Source organism: Mauremys reevesii, linkage group 23 (assembly GCF_016161935.1).
Source record: "Mauremys reevesii isolate NIE-2019 linkage group 23, ASM1616193v1, whole genome shotgun sequence".
Taxonomy (NCBI): domain Eukaryota; kingdom Metazoa; phylum Chordata; order Testudines; family Geoemydidae; genus Mauremys; species Mauremys reevesii.
Genome location: NC_052645.1, coordinates 15994710 through 16016780, shown reverse-complemented (window position 1 = coordinate 16016780; position 22071 = coordinate 15994710). Strand labels below are relative to the sequence as shown.

The following is a 22071-nucleotide window of genomic DNA, read 5'->3' as shown; positions in this document are numbered from 1 at the left end:
GATGACTGAACAACCATAATATATTCTTAACCGGGACTCTGATTAGAGGAGCTAGTACATCCCCTATCAAGTGCTTATAAGCCCCGCAAAAGGGGTCGCTAAGAGCTTGATCTCTGAAGCTGTTTGCGAACTCTTCTAGTGCACTCATGGAGAACCAGCATCCGATGCTGTTGGTTACCACCAGAGGGTGCTGAAGATCCAGACAAAGAAACAGCTGGAGCTTATTTCAGCTGGTCTGAGAATCCAGCATCCTCACCTTAGCTCACCTGGTGCACCCTTTTTTTAGTATTCTGGCACAGTCCCCAGATAAACTTTTCTATATCCTTGGCAATAGAGTGATTACTCATATGGGCTTTAAAATGTAGTACAAATATTTAGGAGGAAAGAATCCTCAGTGTCTCAAATGGGTGTGTTAGCCGTTTGTTTTTCTTTTCTCCAGTGTTCTGGGAATAGAACAGCCTGTCTGTACAGTAATGCATGTACCAGACAAGTTACTCCTTGAGGTGTTAATCTTTTATTCCATTTAATAGATACCGTTCTTTTCAGGACAATGCAGTTCATACAGGTAGAGTCGAACACTCCCTGATGCCTATTTGCAGCTTCTCTGCACCCATAACAAATTCTTCTTCAGCTCTAGTGCCTCTGAAACAGTGAATAGCTCACAAATGAGGCAAACGCTTGACTCGGACACCCGGGCACTACTTGCTCTGTGCTACTGGTAACTAATACATTGGCTTGACGGCCGCCCATCAAATCCTTTGGAAGATTGTCTTTCTACGTACTATGGAAAGCATTGTCGTCAGTCTTCCAACTAGTGAACTGAGCCAGTGCTGGCAGCAACAGAGTTGTGAAAGGAAAAAATGTGGAGTGGCTTGTTTGGTTGATAGAGAAACAAACGTATGGTGAGTGGTTTAGCTGTTCTTCAACTGAAGTTACGGCTCTGGAGCTTCCACTATCCTTAAATAGCTTCATGCTTGTTAGAGTGAACTCTACCTGAAATGATCAGTTCTTAGCGGCAATCAATGCATTTCTGAACTGAAATGTGAATTCTACTGAAAACCCATCAGAGGCACCTACACCAGATCTGGCAGCTAGGGTTGAAAAATCGACCAAGTGCAGTTAAATTGACTATTCTGTGTGTCTATCTTGGCTGTCCCTTCCCTGACCCACACTTCCCTCTGTCACTTAATACAGCAGCACTCCCTTAAAGGGCTGGCCAGGGTTTAGGAGTGTAGTGTGGTTCATTAAACATGGTTTCAGCCTGCCTGAACAAACAAGACCAAACTTAGAATGGCTGGTGCAGAGATGTTTGCTTGCTGCCCCATGGGTTGCATGGTTATATAGACAGGACCCAAGACTTGAGGCTAGTCTACACTGAAAACTTATATTGGGGTGTGTGTGTCTCAAGAGTGTGAAAAATCTACACCCCAAGAGACAGTGAAGCTGACCTAACGCTCGCTGTAGACAGCGCTAGGTTAATAGAATTCTTCTGTTGACCTAGTTACTGCCTCTCAGGGAGGTGAATTAACTACAGTGATGGAAGAAGCCCTCCTGTTACTGTAGTGAATGTCCACACTGAAGTGCTGCAGCAGTTCTGTAGCATTTTAAGTATAAACATGGGGCTTGTCTACCGTAGAAATGCTACAATGGTAGCAGCAGCACTTTGGTGTAGACACAACCTAGGCTGATGGGACAGGTTCTCTGTCGGCGGAAGTAATCCACTTCCCTGAGAGGCAGTAGTTAGGTCTGCAGGATGGTCCGGGCCCTAGATGGGGGCTGGGAACTAGACATCAATCTCGTCTCAGTGCTGCTGCACGTCACACCTTAATTACTGCTCCAGTGCTCCACTTGCACCCCATGATGGGCAGGGGCTCAAAGTGCTGCTTAATAGGAGGGTGGAAAGTTGCCTCTCTCCAGCTTACGGCTCTTCTAATGGCATTGCAGCTCTCTGGTAGGCAGCATGGCTTAATGGCCTATGGAGCTATTACAGTTCTAGTAGGGGGTGAATTCTGTGCTTTTAACTGAAATGTGACAGCTCTACCAGGGAGTTAGCACGGTACAGCCCTTTTAACCACACCCTGCCCCCTCATTCCCAAACACGTTTCCAATATACAGACCCTTTCATCCAACAATGCAAACTTCTCGTCCATTAAATTCCGCCCCCCACGCCCCGTGCCATTGTCCTACCCAAATGTTTCTTCCTTTCGATTTTTAAGAATTTTCCATATTCCAGGTTCTCTGCTGTTGTGTTAGCAATGGCTGAGGCCAGGCGCAGGTTGCCAGGTCAAGGGAAGCAGCTCTCAACTGCTGCCTGTGACTATAACTCGCCCTGTGTGAATATTAGACTGGACTTTCTGGTTAAGGTTTGTGGTACTTGCCGCTAGATGAGGGAAAGGGTTTGTGTATCCCTGTAATTACAGGTCTGTTTACATCTGTTCTAATTATCTGGTGCCCTAGCAACTCACTTCCCTAGACACTATTAAAGAAGATAAATACATTTTCTCGGATTTAACAGGTACATGTCAAGGGTCACTGTTCTTTCTTAGCCTTATTTCTTCTGGCTAACGTAGAAGGGTGTAACTACTGGAATTTTTATGAGTCTCATCATTTTTAAGTATCAGAGGGGTAGCTGTGTTAGGCTGGATCTGTAAAAAGCGACACCTTATAGAGTCCTGTGGCACCTTATAGAAGTATTGGAGCATAAGCTTTTGTGGGTGAATACTTCTGTTACTCTATAAGGTGCCATAGGAGTCTGTCACTTTCATCATTTTTACTATTCCTGTAATAGGATCTCCCTGTAAGTGACTCCAGTTTATTTGTATGTTTTCTTTGGTTGTTTGTTTTTTGTTTTATCCAGCTCTGATACAGTCTATACTTCAACCAGATTGGTGATCAAAATCCTCCTTTCCTCCCTGGTTGCTTCAGTGCATCATGCCCTGCTTAGCACCTGTGGTGTGGAGTTAAAGTTACGGGCATTCATAGGCACCTTGACACGCAGCCAGAAATGCAGACAGTCCATCAAACGCTTCCCTAGAGCTCAAAACTTGCCTTGATAGAACAAGGAGATTTGAGGAGACCGTGGAATGACTCCAAACTGAAAGGACAGAGTTGGTGCAGTGGCATTCTAACCTTAACTCTGATCCTAACAAAGCAAAAAAAACCTCCTAAAATGACAGGTTGAAAGAAGGGGAGGAAACCCTATTTACCTTTTAGCTGTGTTAGGGGGTGACATGAATGGCAGGGCTGCTTGCTAGGAGGAGAGGAGTGGCAATTTGCATTTCTATGGCATCGTCCAGCTGAAGATCTCCAACTGCTTTCTGGGGGAGGGTCGTTCTTTCCACGATCCCCCTTTTACGGAAGGGGAAACAGGAGAAGGAGAGTGAAGTAACTGGCCTGAAGTCACATAGTCCCAGCAGCAGTTACATTTCCTGATTGCCAGCTGTAACCACGGAACCACCTTGTCTCCTTGTTACATCCTGCAGCATGAAGAAATTAAGCCATTGCCTACAGCTAAAAGGTGCCTTGTTTTGGGGTCTCACGTCAATCCAAAATGCCGCTACCTAAAGAATTAGGTGTCTTCCCTTATCCATAATGTTGGGAATAAATTTGGTTAAACAATGACCAGATTTGGGAAACGTCTCTCTTGACATCAGACTGGCTACAATGAGCCAGACCATGTTCCCGGGGAACTGAAGCTCTAGCTGAAGCCGGTGAGGGATGGTGGGTCTTTGCCTGCCCTGTGTTGAGTCACATATTCTGATCATTACCTGATACCATCAGCGCTGACCCATTGTCAGATCTCACTGGCTTCCCTGATTAGATGGGAAACAAAACCAAGGTGAGAATGGAAGGAATCGGGCAACCCTGGCGGTACGCATAGATAGGGACTCTATTGTTCTCTATTGTCTTGCTAGGGGTTGGCTTGCTTGAGGGTAGTGGGTTTGCTTGTGATTGGGTTGATCTGCAGTCCACAGGGGGGAGGTGTGTGACAGAGGATGGAGCCTACCCATGTCACTGAAAGGAACATGGGCTTTTCTGGCCACACTGGGATGTTCCATGTGCCACCCACCCTGCCCTGTGGTGCAGGAGAAAACCCTGCAGAGGCTTCATGGACCAGTCCATCACAGGAGGCCAACGTCTAGCTGGGTAACACGGGGGTTAGACATTAAGGTTGCTTTGCCAGTGTTGGCCGCAGCTCTCAGCCATCTAAATGGTCAGATAAGGACCCAGCCCACCAGCCACACGTCATTCCCCATCTGACTGCAGTGCAGGTGGGCTGGAGAAGAGATGGGAGGCCTCTGACTCGAGGAGGGAGGGGATCAGACATAGAGATGGGCAGAGACAATGCTAAAGCTGAGTATGTCCACAGGGCTTCTTAGCTTTGAGGTGCTTCCTCCCAGTGGCGGTCAGTGTCATTTTACTCATGGTGTAGGGGGGCTAGTGACCTGCCTAAGGCCACAGAGGGCTTTCGTTTCACAGCTGGAATAAGAATCCAGGTGTTTCTAGCTCCCAGGGCCCTGTGCTAACCATTAGATAGTGTGTCAAAGATCGCCAAACACCGCTCTAACCGCTAGATCGTGCTGCTCCACAGGCTCCCCTACTGCTGTGAAACGAGCCATTGCTTAGTTCCCAGGTCTCTTGGTGCTTTCTGATCTCAGCTCCCCTGCAATCTGAAGCAAGGTTTGAGCTCTGTCTGCGTCCCCAGCTGCAGGCGGAAATGCTAGCCCCCAGCTCCTCCATTAGATGCTGACCGCTGCCGATGCCGTTGAGCTAGTCCTGGATCCTTTGCTGCTTTGGTGCGGGAGGGTGATGGTGCAGCAGGACACACCCACGGTGGCCTTGGGGAGATCCTCCTCCTCTGCCCATTCGTTCAGCTCCGGGTTGTAGCTCTGCACACACTTCTGGGATTTCTTCCCACTCTCATTCCAGCCTCCCACTAGGCAGATGCGCCCGTCAAGGATCGTTACCCCGGCTGTGCTGACCCCAGTGGGCACAGGCGCCACATAGCTCCACTGGCCTGTGTCAGGATTGTAGCACTCCATGGGGATCACATCTACCCGCTCACCTCGGGGGCCCAGCTGGCTGCCCCCTAGGACGTAGGCACGATCAGCCCAGGTGGCAGCGCAGTGCCAGCCCCGGGGCGTGCTGAGCCCAGCCCGGTCTCTCCAGGTGTCTGTGCTGGGCTCGTAGCTGCACACAGTGCGTGAGTAACAGTTGTTGACGTAGCCCCCGGTGACTAGGATCTTGCCGTCGATGACCGTGCTGGCGTGGCAGCAGCGAGGGATCTCCATGCCGGCCTTGCTCTGCCAGCTGTTGGTGGAAGGGATGTAGCAGTCGATGGAGGCCAGGACCCCCTCTGCGTTGCGCCCGCCGATGGCGTAGAGGAGACCATTGTAGGCGCTCAGACTGAAGTGAGTCCTCTTGTGCAGCATGCTGGCCAGGTGCAGCCAGGTGTTGAAGCGAGCATCATACCTGCGGAGAGAAGGAAGAGCTGTCACCTAGCCTCTGATCCCATGCTGCGGAGGGCTACTCTGAACCTGCCCTGGGGATATATGATCTCTCCTTTCTACTCCTGCTTGATGACAAGTTACTGATCTCTGTGCATTTCTCAAGCCACAGATCCTACATCACATCTCTGATCTTCCCCTCATACCCCTGCAGCGTAAAGCTCAGCACATACTGCAAGGCAAACTGCTGCCGTGCGAACCTGAGCCCCCGCAGGCAGATGGCATTGCTGTTACTGTACCCGGAAAGCAATCCCAGGGGCAGTCTGGCAATGCTAGAAAAGCTGAATAAGATACAGGCTAGAAATAGAAAGGAGGAAACCCGACGGGTGGAATCCTGAGGCCTATCTCAGCTGCAGGAAAAATACACGGTGCAGGGGCCGTCCCCTGTTTTACTAACTTTTGAATGAATTCAGTGGTCGTGAATGGCCTGGGCCAGGCAGGCTCTGAACATGCTGCTTGCCCTGCAGTGTATCTCCTGTGTATTCCTGGCCTAGGCTAGCCGGCCCTCCCAATCCTGAGCCCCAAAAGCTTCTAGCACTGTATCTTGACCTATAAGAAGCCCTTCCAAGCCCATCCTTAGACCTATTCTATTCTAGAGGGGTTCTTCTGTCCTCATCCCTGCAGTATTTGAAAGCCTGCTAGTAGTGCATGAAGTGACATCTGTCCCGTGAGGGGTTCTTTCTCTCATTCTCTCCCTGGCAGAGGCTAGCAGCTGGTCCTAACTCTGTGATGGTTTTGTGATCTGGGGACAATGTCTCAGGAGGATTAGACTGAGACCAAAAAACTCATGTCAGGAAGCCCATCTTGAACACAGATTTCTGGGAGGCAAAACGCTATTAACTGTGCTGGTTTTCCTTCGTAGCATCCATGTTCTTTACTCTGAATCCTGGGTGCAAGCCCAACCCCAACTGTGTGTCTCGATTTTCAACAACATTCTCCACTTGGTGTTGCCAGGGTTACGTTTCTCCTCTGTTAATAATAATCCCCGCACAGTCCCATGACATGTTTCATAAGAACTTTCCAAAAACCCAAACCCTCCGCTTAAACTGTTCAACAAAGAAGAAAGAAAGACGACAAACAATAGAAATTATGCAGAGGGTGAACTTAGGGTTTTTTAAGCGAATTCTGCCAAACTGGGAATCAGCTACAGAATGGAAACTGACAATTTATATATAGATCTGAGCAATCTCTAGCCAGAATAGAAAAGATAACCTTGAAGGGTCACAAAAAGGCAGAGAAATTACATGAAAGCTGCTCTTGCTTTCTGGACCTGTATCATTAACTGTCTGACTAAATAACGGATGTTCTTATTTATTTGTATTATGGTAGAGCCTGGAGGCTTCAGCTGAGATCAGGGTCCCAGTTGTGCTAGGAGCTGTACATGCACATAGTAAGAGACGTTCCCTGCACCACAGAGCTTACAATCTAAGTAGGTAAGACAGACAAAGGGTAGGAGGAAAAACAGAAGCAATGTGACTTGGCCAAGTCACACAGCAGATCAATGGCAGAGCTGGGGATAGATTTCAAGTCTTTTGTCGCCCACTCCAGTGCCCACTCTGCTGGTTTACACTGCTTCTCTGATGGAATAGGCCTTAATGTAGCAGTATTTCCCTCTATCTGCTCTTGGAGCTATGTGTGTATAATAGATATTTCTGATTGGTTTAGCCTGTATTTTCCTCCTGCTCATTTACCCTTGTGAAAAATATCCTCAGAAAAATTGACGACAGAATATGCTGTTGCTTAATTTGTGTAGTCCTATCTGTCCCTAACGGTTGGGCCCAAAGATTATAACAACCCACTACTCGTGCACAGCAAAAGGAGTTCTCCTTTAGCTTATGTGATAGAGACCTGCATTTGAGATCTCAGGTTCAAACCCCATTGATGATTGTGGCAGGTATGTATGCAGCCACAGGCTTGTAAACTGAGTACTTATTTTTTTTAATGCACTCTCATGGGAACTGTCTTGCCTTGAGGAAATTCTTATTACCTGCACAGACTGTTGACTGCATACTTAGCCTGGTTCCTAGCATCGTTTTGATCTTCCCCTCCTGCCACATAGAGGAACCCATCCATCACAATGACGCACTGGTTGAAACTTTTCGCTGGCATCTCAGCCATCTTGTTCCAGTTTCCATCCAGGTCCCTGTAGCTGATCTCTCTGCTAAGAGCTTTCTCGGTCAAAGCTGGACGGCCACCAACTGTGACTAGCACCCTTTGGCCTCCACGGATTTTGGTTCTTCTGGACTGAAGGGTATTTTGCTGGTAAGGGAGCAGATGGTAATTCATAGCCTCCACCAGCAGCCTGTGGCACTCAGGATCTTGCATCATCCGTGGTACTGGTTGCACATGGTTGACCAAATCGGGAGCTGATATGGTGCCAAATCTAATGTTGCTCAGGAGGCTGGCAGCATATGTGACTCGCTTAGGGTCAAACTCGAGCCATTTCATGGCAATCTGGAAGGCAATGACCTCATTTGGGATCTGCAGACCATCATCAATCAGCAGCTCGTTCAGCTGGTCAAAGGTGAGTTTCATGAACTGCTCAGTCTCAGAGAACTCCAGGAAGTTTTCCTGGATGAACTTTTGGGTGGCATCCTTGGCCTGGTTGAGGTTGTACGCCCCCGAGATGTTGGCGATATACATGCAGTTCTCTACGTTTATCTCCTGAATGAGGAAGTCACTGCACATGTTGAGCAAAGCACGTATTTGTAGGCGGCTGGCGGTTGAGATGGTGCTGCCAATGGTGTACAGGGAGAGATTCAGCTTACCGGTGTAGGCGTAAGTGATAATGGTAGTCAAGCCCAGAGGGGAGACATCGTTGAGTTCTACTCGTGGCAAGTTGGGATCTCTCTTCAGCAGGCTGTGGAAATACTCGCTGCATGAAGCCATGACAAGCTTATGGACATCGAAGGACTTGGTTTTGGTGGCAATGGTGAGGTCACAAAGGAACCGCTCTTGACACATTTGACTCATCTCCTCCAGGAGGCTGCCTCCATGGTTGGGGTTCCTGACTTCTGTGGCAGTGCAGCGGAAGCCATTGGAGACATTTTCATACAGACCGTTCAAGTGGTTGAGGTGATCGATATCCAGCAAAGTGTCCTCCACCATCACATGAGCTGGGGAATCCTCGCCCTTGTCCACTTTGTTCTTCTTGGGATTTTTCTTCTTGGGTGCCATCTCAGTGGAGGTTGGCGTCAGATGGCGATCTACAGAGACAGGAAAAGTTAGAAGACACTGTAGCAAGAGGTACTGTAGATATCTTGCTATGTAAGACATATCACTAAGCAATGGCTTTAGTACAGGAATAGGCAAAGGGTGGAGCTGGTTAGAAATTTTTGTGAGAACAATTTTCCATCAGAAAAATTCCATTTTGATGAAAAAATGTTCTTTCTCAAAATCATATAGATTTTGACAAAAAAAAAATAAAAAAATTGAGGGGAAATATTGAAAACATTGTTTAGACATGTTCAGAATGAAAAGATTTGATGTTTCATTTCAAACTGACTTTTTTGTTTCGACATTTACTTTATTTCACATAGAAGAAATGTTTAAAAATCTTTTAAAAGGGTTGAAATTTAAATGAAGTGTTTAGATTGACCCAAAACAAAAACAATTGGGAATTTTGTTTCATGAAAAATTTCAAAATCTCGATATTTTGGGGGGAGACATAAAATCCATTTTGTGACCAGCTCTAGTGAGGGCACATGGAGCCTGATCCAAAGCTCTTGAAGTCAGTGGAACGTCTCCCTTTGGATAAGGGAGCAGAATGGAAACATCTCATCAGCTTTTGACTGATGAGAGGCCTCTAGTGGATTGAGGCCTGGGGCCAGGGCTGGCCTTACCATGAGGTGAACTGAGGTGGCCGCCTCAGGTGCCCGACTGTAGGGGGTGCCCCTAGGACCCAGAGTGTAGAAAATTGTGTCTGCTGCTGGTGCATATGTATTCTCTCTGCTCTAGATGCAGGGCTGGCTCCAGCTTTTTTGCCACCCCAAGTGGTGGGGAAAAAAAAAAAAAGAAAGAAGGCATTTGAAAGTTAAGTGTTACTTAACATTTTTGAACAAGGCATTTTAAGTTGTTAGTTCTCCATTATTGGGGTAGGTAGCAGAGCAGTACCATGATAGGAGTAGAACCGGAAGAAGGCAGAATTGAGACTTTTCAAAGTTTTGGCCCAAGCGAGGGGGTATGGGACATCATTTGAGCTCCCCGCCTCAGGTGCCAAAATGTTGTGGGCCGGTCCTGCCTGAGGCTGGGAGTCAGGACACCACTCCCAACTCTGCCACTGATTTCCTGACCTAAGGCAAGTCACTTAGGCCTACATCTTCAACTAATTTTGAGTGCCTCAGGTTTTGGGAGCCCAACTTGAAACATCAAGGCCCAAATGTTCAATATGGCCAGTAATTTTGAATGCCCAGGCTCGGACACATTGGGCTTGATTTTGAGAGGCGCTGCGCACCCACAGCTCGCAATAGAGTTGTGGGTCCTCAGCACCAATGGAAATTACTTCCAAGGTGTCTCCATCCGGACACCCAAAATCAGTGGCCACTTTTGAAAACTAAGACCTTATTCCACTGTTCCTCCATGTCTCCCTTTACAAAATAGGATAATAATATTTAAGTACCTCACAGGGTTGAGAAACTTAATAAATATTTCTAACCCACTGTGAATGCTTTGGGTAGAAGGTGCTACAGCAGAGAAGTGCATAGTCTCAGTAGCCCAGGCCTTTCAAGATATTTAGACGCCTAACTCCCATTGATTTCAGTGGGATTTAGGACATAAATAGCTTTGAGGATTTGGATCTTTATTCCTGTTCTAAATTAAATGCTGGGATAGACGTTAAACGCACCCTGTGGACACCGAAGGAACATTTGGCAACCACTTTTATTCTGTGTTAGTAGTAATGAATTGGCCATCTACAGTAGAAAAACAGTGGGGTTGGGGGAGTAGGTTATAACAGGGAGTGTTTTGATAAGACCAACCTGTTACCACACATTTCCTTGACTAAAGTAATTTTTAGAATATAGGCCAAAGCAAAACAAACAAAAAAAACCCCAAACCCTGTGAATTGTTCCCAGACAAAATTTAACTTGCACGCCAGTTAGAGACCCTGCAGTACCCTGGCTATTTCTGTCCAGCTCCTACTTGGTGAGCAGAGAGAGACCCATATGCTTGGGTTACAGATGTGTTACAGGACAGAAATAGCTGCAGCGTCTATGTCTCACACATACCTCAGGGCTGTTTATTACACTTAGTCCTGGTCTACACTACGAGTTTAGGTCAAATTTAGCAGCGTTAGAACCCTGCACCCGTCCACACGACGAAGCTGTTATTTTCGACTTAAAGGGCTGTTAAAATCCATTTCGATATTCCTCCCCCGACGAGGGGATTAGCACTGAAATTGACCTTGATGGGTCGAATTTGGGGTAGTGTGGTCGCAATTCGACGGTATTGGCCTACGGGAGCTATCCCAGAGTGCTCCATTGTGACCGCTTTGGATAGCACTCTCAACTCCGATGCACTGGCCAGGTAGACAGGAAAAGGCCTGCAAACTTTTGAATCTCATTTCCTGTTTGGCCAGCGTGGTGATCTGCAGGTGAGTGCAGATCTCATCAGCAGAGGTGACCATGATGGAGTCCTAGAATTGCAAAAGAGCTCCAGCATGGACCGAACAGGAGGTGCGGAATCTGATCGCTGTATGGGGAGATGAATCCATGCTATCAGAACTCCATTCCAAAAGACGAAATGCTCAAACATTTGAAAAAAATCTCAAAGGGCATGAAGGACAGAGGCTATAACAGAGACCCGCAGCAGTGCCATGTGAAACATAAGGAGCTGAGGCAAGCCTACCAAAAAAACAGAGAGGCAAACGGTCGCACCCAGGTCAGAGCCCCAGACATGCCACTTCTGTGATGAGCTGCATGCCACTCTAGGTGGTGCAGCCACCACTACCCCACCCCTGTGCTTTGACTCCGTCAATGGAGTAGGACGCAACAGAGATGCGGGTTCTGGGGACGAGGAAGGTGATGATGGGGAGGTTGAAGATAGTTCACAGCAAGGAAACAGAGAAACCGTTTTCCCCGACAGCCAGGAACTGTTTCTCACCCTGGACCTGGAGTCAGTACCCCCCGAACCCACCCAAGGCTGCCTCCTGGACCCACCAGGCGGAGAAGGGACCTCCAGTGAGTGTACCTTTGTAAATATTATACATGGTTTAAAAGCAAGCGTGTTTAATGATTAATTTGCCCTGGCATTCGTGGCCAGTACAGCTACTGGAAAAGTCTGTTAACGTGTCTGGGGATGGAGCGGAAATTCTCCAGGGACATCTCCATAAGGCTCTCCTGGATGTACCCCCAAAGCCTTTCCAGAAGATTTCTGGGCAGTGCAGTCTTATTTCGTCCTTCATGGTAGGACACTTTACCATGCCAGGCCAGTAGCATGTAGTCTGGAATCATTGCATAACAAAGCATGGCAGCGTATGGTCCCGGTGTTTGCTGGCATTCAAACAGCATCCGTTCTTTATCTCTCTGTGTTATCCTCAGGAGAGTGATATCATTCCTGGTCACCTGGTTGAAATAGGGTGATTTTATTAAGGGGACATTCAGAGGTGCCCATTCCTGCTGGGCTGTTTGCCTGTGGCTGAACAGAAATGTTCCCCGCTGTTAGCCATGCGGTGGGGGGAGGGGTGAAGCGATCATCCCAGAGAATTGTGTGTGTGTGGGCGGGGGTTAAGTTGGGTTTGTGCTGCACGTTAACCCGAAAACCACAGCCCCTCCTCCTTTTAAATGGCCAACCCATTTTTAATGGCCAACCCAACGGCTGCTTGGTATGGGAAATGAGGGCGCTGCTGTTTGAAACCATTCCCACATGTTATGAAGGTTAAAGAAGCCAAAAGACTGTGTCTTACCATGGCTGCCTGCAAGCCAAATTCTGTTGCTCGGCCCTGCGTGAAAAATTGCTCAAACCAAACCGGCATACCATCAATAAGAGGCAAAATGTGATGTTGTACCGAAAGCACATGTGCTATGTAATGTTAACAGCAAGGTTTACCGTGAAAGAGTCTACCCATGGGTCTCTAAAATGTGTCTTTTTAACTACCACTCTCCCTTTTTTTCCTCCACCAGCTGCAAATGTTTCAACGCTCACACTATCTTCTCCTTCTCAGAGGCTAGCGAAGATTAGAAGGCAAAAAAAACGCACTCGCGATGAAATGTTCTCTGAGCTCATGCAGTCCTCCCACACTGAAAGAGCCCAGCAGAATGCGTGGAGGCAGACAATGTCAGAGTCCAGGAAAGCACAGTATGAACGTGAGGACAGGTGGCGGGCTGAAGATAAAATGTGGTGGGCTGAAGATGATAGGTGTCGTCGGCTTGGTGACAGAAGGCAAGAGGCAATACTGAGGCTACTGGAGGAACAAACTGATATGCTCCAGCATATGGTTGAGGTTCAGGAAAGGCAGCTTGAGCACAGACTGCTGCTACAGCCCCTGTGTAACCAGCTGCCCTCCTCCCCAAGTTCCATAGCCTCCTCATCCAGATGCCCAAGAACACGGTGCGGGGGCCTCCGCGCATCCAACCACTCCACCCCAGAGGACTGCCCAAGCAACGGAAAGCTGGCATTCATTAAGTTTTAAAGTGCAGTGTGGCCTTGTCCTTCCCTCTTCCCCCACCCCACCTGGTGCTTCCCTCCTCCCCCACCCCTCCCGGGCTACCTTGGTAGTTATCCCCCTATTTGTGTGATGAATTAATAAAGAATGCATGAATGTGAAGCAATAATGACTTTATTGCCTCTGCAAGCGGTGATCAAAGGTGGGAGGGGAAGGTGGTTAGCTTACAGGGAAGTAGAGTGAACCTGGGGGGGAGGGTCATCAAGAGAAACAAACAGAACTTTCACACCGTAGCCTGACCAGTCATGAAACCGGTTTTCAAAACTTCTCTGATGCACACCGCGCCCTCCTGTACTCTGCTAACTGCCGTGGTGTCTGGCTGCGCATAATCAGCGGCCAGGTGATTTGCCTCAACCTCCCACTCCGCCATAAACATCTCCCCCTTACTCTCACAGATATTGTGGAGCGCACAGCAAGCGGTAATAACAATGGGAATATTGGTTTTGCTGAGGTCTATCCGAGTCAGTAAACTGCGCCAGCATGCTTTTAAACTTCCAAATGCACATTCTACCACCATTCTGCACTTGCTCAGCCTATAGTTGAACAGCTCCTGACTACTGTCCAGGCTGTCTGTGTACAGCTTCATGAGCCATGGCATTAAGGAGTATGCTGGGTCCCCAAGGATAACTATAGGCATTTCAACATCCCCAACGGTTATTTTCTGGACTGTGAAGAAAGTCCCTTGCTGCAGCTTTTGAAACAGACCAGAATTCCTAAAGATGCGAGCGTCATGCACCTTTCCTGGCCATCCCACGTTGATGTTGGTGAAACATCCCTTGTGATCCACCAGTGCTTGCAGCACCATTGAAAAGTACCCCTTTCCATTTATGTACTCGCTGGCTTGGTGCTCCAGTGCCAAGATAGGGGTATGGGTTCCGTCTATCGTCCCACCACAGTTAGGGAATCCCATTGCAGCAAAGCCAACCACTATGCCCTGCACATTTCCCAGAGTCACTACCCTTGATATCAGCAGCTCTTTGATTGCGTTGGCTACTTGGATCACAGCAGCCCCCACAGTAGATTTGCCCACTCCAAATTGATGCCCGACTGACCAGTAGCTGTCTGGCGTTGCAAGCTTCCACAGGGCTATCGCCACTCGCTTGTGAACTGAGAGCTGCTCTCATCTTGGTATTCTTGCACTTCAGAGCAGGGGAAAGCAGGTCACAAAGTTCCATGAAAGTGCCCTTACGCATGCGAAAGTTTCGCAGCCACTGGGAATCTTCCCAGACCTGCAACACTATGTGGTCCCACCAGTCTGTGCTTGTTTCCCAGGCCCGGAATTGGCGTTCCATGGCATGAACCTGCCCCATTAACACCATGATGTCCACATTGCCAGTCCCTGTACTTTGAGAGAAGTCTGTGTCCATGTCCTCATCACTCTCCTCACTGTGCTGCCGTCACCTCCTTGCCTGGCTTTGCTTTTGCAGGTGCTGGTTCTGCATATACTGCATGATAATGCACGTGGTGTTTACAGTGCTCATAACTGCAGTGATGATCTGAGCGGGCTCCATGCTTGCCGTGCTATGGCATCTGCGCTAAAAAAAGGTGTAAAATGATTGTCTGCTGTTGCTCTGATGGAGGGGAGGGGTGACTGACAATGTGGCTTCCAGGGTTGTCACACAGAATGGTCCCCTCAAGGATTGAACTCACAATGCTGGGTTTAGCAGGCCAATGTTCAAACCACTGAGCGAGCCCTCCCCTCACTATTCATGGAGGGAGGGAGAGAGGGAGGGCAGGGGGAGAAAATGAATACAAAACAAATCTGGTCTATTGTTTTGATCCACTCCATCTCTCTTATACATCTTAGGCTGGCAGCAGACGGTGCAGTACGACTGCTAGCCATCGTCATCTCCTGGCTGCTCGCCAGAAGACAGTGCAGTACGACTGCTGGCCATCGTCGTCTCCCATTTATGTCCAGGTGCCCCTGGCCGACCTCACCAAGGCCAGCCAGGAGCACACATATCTGCCCAGGCGCCCCCAACCGACTTCGCCAAGGTTGGCTAAAAGAGCACCCAGGAGACGACGATGGCTCAGCATCCAACAGGGTCTTTAGAAAATCGAACCCCAGAAGTCTTGCTGATCTCTTGTGTGTATAGTATGAGTATTGCTTGCTTGCACGCTATCTCTCTCTCTCACAGTGATTATGCTCCTTTGGACTCTCTGAGTAGCTAAATAAATAAATAAATAACTAGATACATACATGACTGCACCCCATATGTTGGTATATTAACCTGTATTTCATCCCTGGTGCAACTCCATTGATTTCACTGAGTTTTGATTTATTTTTCATATATATATGTTGCATTTTATTTAAATGAGAGGGAGAATGAGCTTTACCAGCTGTGGTAACTGACCTGGTTTCTGTTGTTCTATAATCTCCCATGTATCAGGATATCGCTAACAAAGTGTTTCATTGACATATCTGTTTTGGTGTCTCAGGGCTTGTCTACATGGCAAAGTTATTCCAGAACAAGTTAGGGTGTGAATTTAAAGCACCATAACTATTCCAGAATAAGAGTGTTCACACAGTGAGTTATTCTGGAATAGCTATAGTGGAACAGTTATTTGAGAAAAGCTATGCCTGTCCATTTCCCCATGTGGACAAGCCCTTTGTCCCAGAGTTCAAAACTCTCACGACCCAACCTGTGTCCTGACAGGATATTTCCGAGTTACGTTAAACTTTACACAGATAAAGTGAAGCTTGGATTTTCAAAGGACCCTGAAGGAGTTTGAGCAGCAGCTTCTACTAAATTTCAGCAACGTGGGGCCCCTCACTCCCTTGTCTTTGAAAAATCCCAGTTTAAAAGACTGGGTTAATGTTGCTCAGGTGTCCAACTGCAAAAGGAAAGAGCAGCCTTTTTTAAAAATAGTTAGTTCAGAACAGGACAGATTTGCTGTTTGTGGTCAGGTTATTACTGAGATTATTTTAAAAGGAATATTTGTCATACAGACTAATCCCTGGCTACGTGAAGCTCGAATGGCCTGATTAGATTTAAAAGGGCACTGACAGAAAATGAAGTAAGGATATTTTATTTTATTTTTAAATCAGTAATCCCTCCACTCAAAATGTTGCTACCCTAATCTCGGTACTGAGAGCATTACCAGGTTAACAGCAAAGATTTACCTGTAGTTGGTTAATATACCCTTCTTCCTCCTTAGGTATTTTGTTTGGATTATTTTCCTTGGTGTCTGATCAAATTGCCTGTGTCACTGTCAACTAGTATTAATACCACCGAGCTGTGTTTCAACGTGGTCTAATAACACAAAACAATGTGATTTATAACATAAACATACTTTCCTGGCAAACTATTTGGAAGCCAAAACTCCAGCTTTAATTTAAATGCCAATAAATTGTCTTGCCCCACTTTTTAAACCCACCACCACAGGGACACATTCCCTGTGCTATTCTTTGCCATCTACAGTCAAATTAAACATTTCAAATGACCCACACAAGCAAATCACTCTGTAAATATTGAACTTGAAAGGGCAAATATTGGCTTTCAGGATCCATTCAGACGAAGCTCCCTCTGCTCCTTACCTTGGTGGTAAAACGGGTTAGTCCAATGGGGACTGTGACCAGGGCAGAGGCTCTGTGCTCTGCACATCAAGAGACATTGAGAGACCCTCAAACTTTCCAAATGAAACATTCTACCCACCCCTCCCCCAACCCTGCTAGGCCAGCTGGCTGTTCTTATCACATCAGTATTTACAGCAGCCTTCTGGTGGTGACGCAGGGACAGCTGTCCTCAGCACAGGCCTGAGAGACCTGGCTAGAGTCAGGAAGAGGGGGAGCTCAGTTCCAGCCAACTTCAGCACGACAGTGGCTGCCAGAATCTAGAGCAAATAAACTGGATGTGCTTCCAAAAAAGTTCAGATTGTTCTCTAAGCTGCCACCTACCACAAGTGAAAGTGAGTGGCAGTGACTCCAGAAGGGACTGATCAAGGACAGAGGCCATTTGAGGACAGGGGAAGGAGGAGGACGGCTCCTCAGTGGGGTGCCTCTGATTTGCACCATCTGAGAATCTGGCCCAATAATCTCATAAACAGACTAGCAGGAACGGAATAAACAAATCACAGTTTGCGTCAGGGTGGTGGACATGATCTGTGACTTGGACAATCAACATTATTATTAATTTTTATTGATAATAACAGTATCTAGGAGCCCCAGTCATGAGCTAGGATGCCTAGGGTGACCAGTCAGCAAGTGTGAAAAATTGGGACGGGGGTGGGAGGTAATAGGAGCCTATATAAGAAAAAGACCCCAAAATCAGGACTGTCCCTATAAAATCACGACATCTGGTCACCCTAAGGACGCCATTGTATGTAGTGCAAACACAGACCGAAAAGACAGCCCCTGAGCCAGAGAGGTTACAAATCTAATTAAAACTGGCTTTTGGCAACTATTTAAAAATCTGCTTTTCACACGTGTTTGCATCAGCCACGTTTGGATGCTTGGATGCTTAAAACAAATTGGAAAAGAGGCTGAAATTTGTTTCCAGATTCAAACAGAGATTTCACAGCCCATTGTAATGCTATTTTCTTAACTCTAGGGATGAGTATTTTATCTGTTGTTAGAGTTTATAATGTCCCTCTGAAGCCCAGGCAGTTCTGGGTTGAAATTCAGCCCCATGATTCAGGCATGAGGCCTATGTACCACTAAAATCCTGCTTAAGCCCTGTTTTGAGACTTCAAGTGGGACTTATGCAAAGGCATTGTCCTTTGCACAGGAGTGAATCTGACCCCCTTAAATGAATGAGGTAAATGATCAACAGAATTAGAGCCCAGGGATTCTTCAGAACCATTTTCCAATGATCAGACCTTCTCTTAGTTATTGGATTGTATCAAATATTGTCAAGAATATTCATACTAAGGGGTATTTATATTATTCCTCCAACATCATTATTTTTCTCACCATATTCTGCCATAACTCCCAGCTACAGCAGCGGGAACTGTCTTTACCTATTGGTATGTTACATTGCCCAGTGTTTCGACTTCTGAGCAAAGATTGACCTCAAGATATTCCTCTCATTGGATTATGACTATGTTTCTTATATGGCATTCTAAACCTGGTGACAATCTAAGACAATGTAGTGGTGGATTTAGTTGTGGTCATGTATATGAACCAGAGCAAAGCAGCAGTGATAGGTGCTACGGCAGTGGTATGACAATGCTAGTCCAGCAGTGACTTTTGAGGTGAAAGACCGGGATGGTTGAAAGGCAGAAAGTATCAGCCTTCCCTTTCTGAATGCATTTCTTTTTGATCATGCTTTGTGTAACTTGGACCATCACGTGGTTGTTAAATCCAGTGTGAGGTCATTTATAACCATCTTATTCAATGTTATTGTTTGCAATATAAAGGAAGCTTGAAAACACAGTTTTTGACAGATTGTGTCCTTTTTTTCTATTTTCCATTTTTCCAACTATTTTCTCCCCTGTGTTTTAGTGGAGCTAAAAGTAACGTGGCTGTTTTAACAATTTCTTTGTACTCATCCCAGCCCTACGCAGCTCAGGTACTAGTATGTGTTAAACTGCTGTGCAGTAGCTAATAGAGAAAGAGTAAAAGTCCCATAGGAACAGTAGCTTTTATATCTACTTTGTAGACACGTGAATTAAATAAAAAGGTAACGTTTAGAATTGTGAGGGCTTTCTTGGGCAGTTAGAATAATTTCAAGACTGGTGGGATCTGCCTTTTAATAAGATACCTGAAAATGCTGCATAGGCCAGTGCAGAGCTCAGCAAATAATTTACACTCTTCTGCAAAGTCTAAACAGTGGCAAAGGGGCCTGGAATTCTCTTGGAAATGACCTTAGCATCATTATGAGCTTGAGAACTCTAAGAAATCTTTAATACAGCCTGGGTGGATGCTGTTAAAAGCATTAAGAAAATCTACATTGTTAGCTGAAAATTGAGTGCCGTGTACAGCGCACATGCAGTGCCATAAGTAACTTGAGACATTGTAGAATAGGGTCTTCTCTTTCAATACGTGTAATGAACATTGATATGTACAATACTAGCAAACAAATACCTATACATTATGGAGTCGGGTGTGCCTGGCTCCTAGAGTTGCCTATTTTGGTTGGACGTATTCCTGGAGGTTTCATCACATGACATAAGCTTTAATTAAAGATTAACTTAATTCCTGGAGGTTCCAGGACAATCCTGAAAGGATGGCAACCTTACTAACTCCCATTGAGGATCTGGGTCTCAGTGGTTGCAACTCAATTGTTAAGATTGAGTTCCATTTTGTACTTAAAGCAGGGATCAACTTGTTTTGTATAAAAAACACAATGTATTCTCCCCAGTCTTACAGTATGTACTTTATGAGTGCGGAATTATATCTGTGAGGATTTACAAGTCAGTAATGTATTCATTTAAGAGTTAACATTAATTAAAATATGTTTTGTTAAGAAATGTTACATCTGTGTCAGACGTTTCTTTGTCCTGAATGATCGGAATAAGGCAGACTCTTCAAACTTGTCATATAGTTAAGATTATCTGAAATCTTGTGCACAGGCTGTACTTGAAGAAATTAAGTGTGTAATTAAGATACTTTATTAATGATTATTAACACCATGAGGGAAATACGAAAAAAATGAATTTGCTTTTAAAATCCCTTAATTGTAAATTGTACTGTTCATGGGGTCATTATTAGGCTGAGTTAAATTTGTTAACTGTGTATTATGCCATAACTGTGTATTTCTGACCTTAACATGTTTAGAGTTTTTTTAAGCATAACCTTAACTCTGAATTTCATGGGTTTTTTAATTTTGATTTTGAGATAATTACAACCTATTTTTACCCTTTAGCTATTGATACATACTCTTAACCCTGACTCCTTCTTAGCATAGGTTTTTGTCTTGGAATATAATTGCTGGACCAGAGCAGTAATACCTGTAACCCTAGAACAACCTGCTGCCCAATATGTGTAATTCTGGGTCTGAGCATCAATACATACAATGACAGGATTGGGCTGAATAGTTCTAATTCTGTGATTGTTCCCTGGATACCTATAATTCTGCAACTGGCACCCAATGCTATTGATTTATCTATGTAATTAGGCTTAGAGGGACTAGATATTTATCAGTAAATGTCAATTTCACCATACACACATACATCGATGAAAAACTATTTCTATTGATAATAATACCAGTGTACAGGTAGGCAAAGTGAGAAAAAATGCTGTTTGAGAGCTTATTAGAGTTTGAGTTCAGGATCTTTACTTTGTGTATTTTGACACATGATGTTAACACTTTGTGTTTTAACAGTTATAAAGTTTCAACTTGTTGAATCTCAGCACCGACTGTCAGGAAATAATTACTATCTGATATTCCCCCCCCACACACACACACACCAAATTTCCCACATATGTGAAAATTTAAATAGATTAAAATCTAATTAAAATGGTTTAAAATGAGTATTGACACTGTCAAAATGATGAAAACGATTGAAGTCTGCCAAGCCTGTGTGTAGTGATCCCTGTGCCTGCCGAGCCATGGGGTCATTATGAGACGTTACACAACCCCCCTCTCCACCTCTCCCCAGACTGTGTGTGTGTGGGGGGGAACCGCATTATCAGGAATAACTCGCAGGGGGTCCCTGGGGTGCCACCCTGTAGCGGTGCCATGGCAACTCAGTCCGACATGGCACAGGGGCAGCAGTGCAGATATGGGCCTCCTGGTGCCCCAGTCAATACGGATATGAGGGATGGCACCTGTCTTTATAGTCACCAGTGAACTCAGTTGGGTTTGAGAAGGAGCCACTGAAAAAACAATAGAAAGGGGATAGCTGGCCACTCAGTGGCCCATGGTGGTAGACAAGCCTCATGCCAGCAACCAAGATGGCGGTTGCCCCTAATCACAGAAGCTTCTTGCCACTATCCAAGATGGCAGCGGGTCCTTTCAATACAGAAGCTTATTGCCAGTATCCAAAATGGCGGCTGACCCCTCTCGGCGCAGCAGCTTCCTTGCCAGCACCCAGGATGGCGACTGGCTGTTGACCAGACGTCTGGTTTCCGTTTCCTGCCAGGAGCGAAGATGGCGGCGGGGGACGGGGAAGCTCAGTGTTGTCGGAGGGCGGTGAAGCCGTTTCCGCCACGGAGGCCTCGCCAGCAGTAAAAATGGCGGAATCGGTGCTGGAAGTTGTGGGGAAGCTGCAGTCGCGACTCTCGGGCAGTTCGGAACCCAAGAAGGTAACGGCGCCGACGGGAGGGGGCAGTGTGGGCGGGAGGCGGGCTGGGGGGCAGCGAGCGCCAGGGCCCCCTCCGGCGGGTGTCGGGGCGGGAGGGCACGGGCCCCCCGCGAATACCCCGCACTGAGGCGAACGCAGGGGCGGGAGGGCCCGTCCAAGGGCCACGGGGCAAAGGGGGCTCAGGGATCCAGAGGAGGAAGGGTTGGGGGGCCCTTCCAAGGGCCACAGGGCAAAGGGGGCTCAGGGATCCAGGGTCGGGAGGGTTGGGGGGTGGCATTCCAAGGGCCATGGGGCAAAGGGGAGGCTCAGGGATCCAGGGTCGGGAGGGTTGGGGGGCCCTTCCAAGTGCCATGGGGCAAATGGGGCTCAGGGATCCAGGGGAGGGAGGGTTGGGGGACCCGTCCAAGAGCCACGGGGCAAAGGGGGCTCAGGGATCCAGGGTTGGGGGGCCCTTCCAAGAGCCACGGGGCAAAGGGGGGCTCAGGGATCCAGAGGAGGGAGGGTTGGGGGGTGGCATTCCAAGGGTCACTGGGGGCAGGGATCCAGGGGAGGGACAGTTCCTGAGCTCTCCTCTAAGGGCTGCTGTGAGGGTAAAAGGCAGGCTGGGGTCCTATTCCAGGGCCCCCGGGAATCAATGGAGGTCCACCTTCCTGGGTCCCAGGCTGGGGATGTGGGGAGAAGGGGGCTGGCTCAGCTTCTGAGAAGACTTCTGGGGGA

General features: G+C 47.0%; 2 protein-coding genes across 6 annotated transcripts in view; one reads left to right on the top strand and one right to left on the bottom strand.

Annotated features, from left to right (window-relative positions):
* Positions 1-514: 514 nt before the first annotated feature.
* LOC120389417 (kelch-like protein 31) lies at positions 515-16814 on the bottom strand. 3 transcript variants are annotated; one of them, XR_005590909.1, is made up of 4 exons: positions 16706-16814; positions 7495-8713; positions 4446-5472; positions 517-1948 (listed from the first exon to the last, which is right to left on the bottom strand). XR_005590909.1 is itself a non-coding variant. In XM_039512011.1 (3 exons), exons 1-3 carry the CDS (start codon positions 16812-16814, stop codon positions 4740-4742), a joined length of 2061 nt encoding a protein of 686 aa, XP_039367945.1. In that variant the 3' UTR covers positions 515-4739. The 3 variants fall into 3 exon arrangements, 2 of the variants coding, with proteins under 2 accessions (XP_039367945.1, XP_039367946.1); XM_039512011.1 differs by having other exon boundaries at positions 515-5472; XM_039512012.1 differs by lacking the exon at positions 16706-16814 and adding an exon at positions 9350-9403 and having other exon boundaries at positions 515-5472.
* Positions 8631-22071, top strand: part of ELOA (elongin A) — a 37488-nt gene continuing 24047 nt past the window's right edge. For 2 of the 3 annotated variants that reach the window (XM_039512009.1, XM_039512010.1), the window contains exon 1: positions 20740-21355. In XM_039512009.1, coding sequence (XP_039367943.1) covers positions 21284-21355 — 72 coding nt within the window. In that variant the 5' untranslated portion in view covers positions 20740-21283. Of the gene's footprint in view, positions 8754-20739; positions 21356-22071 lie in introns of those variants that run through there. The other variant, XM_039512008.1, reaches the window with a different exon arrangement.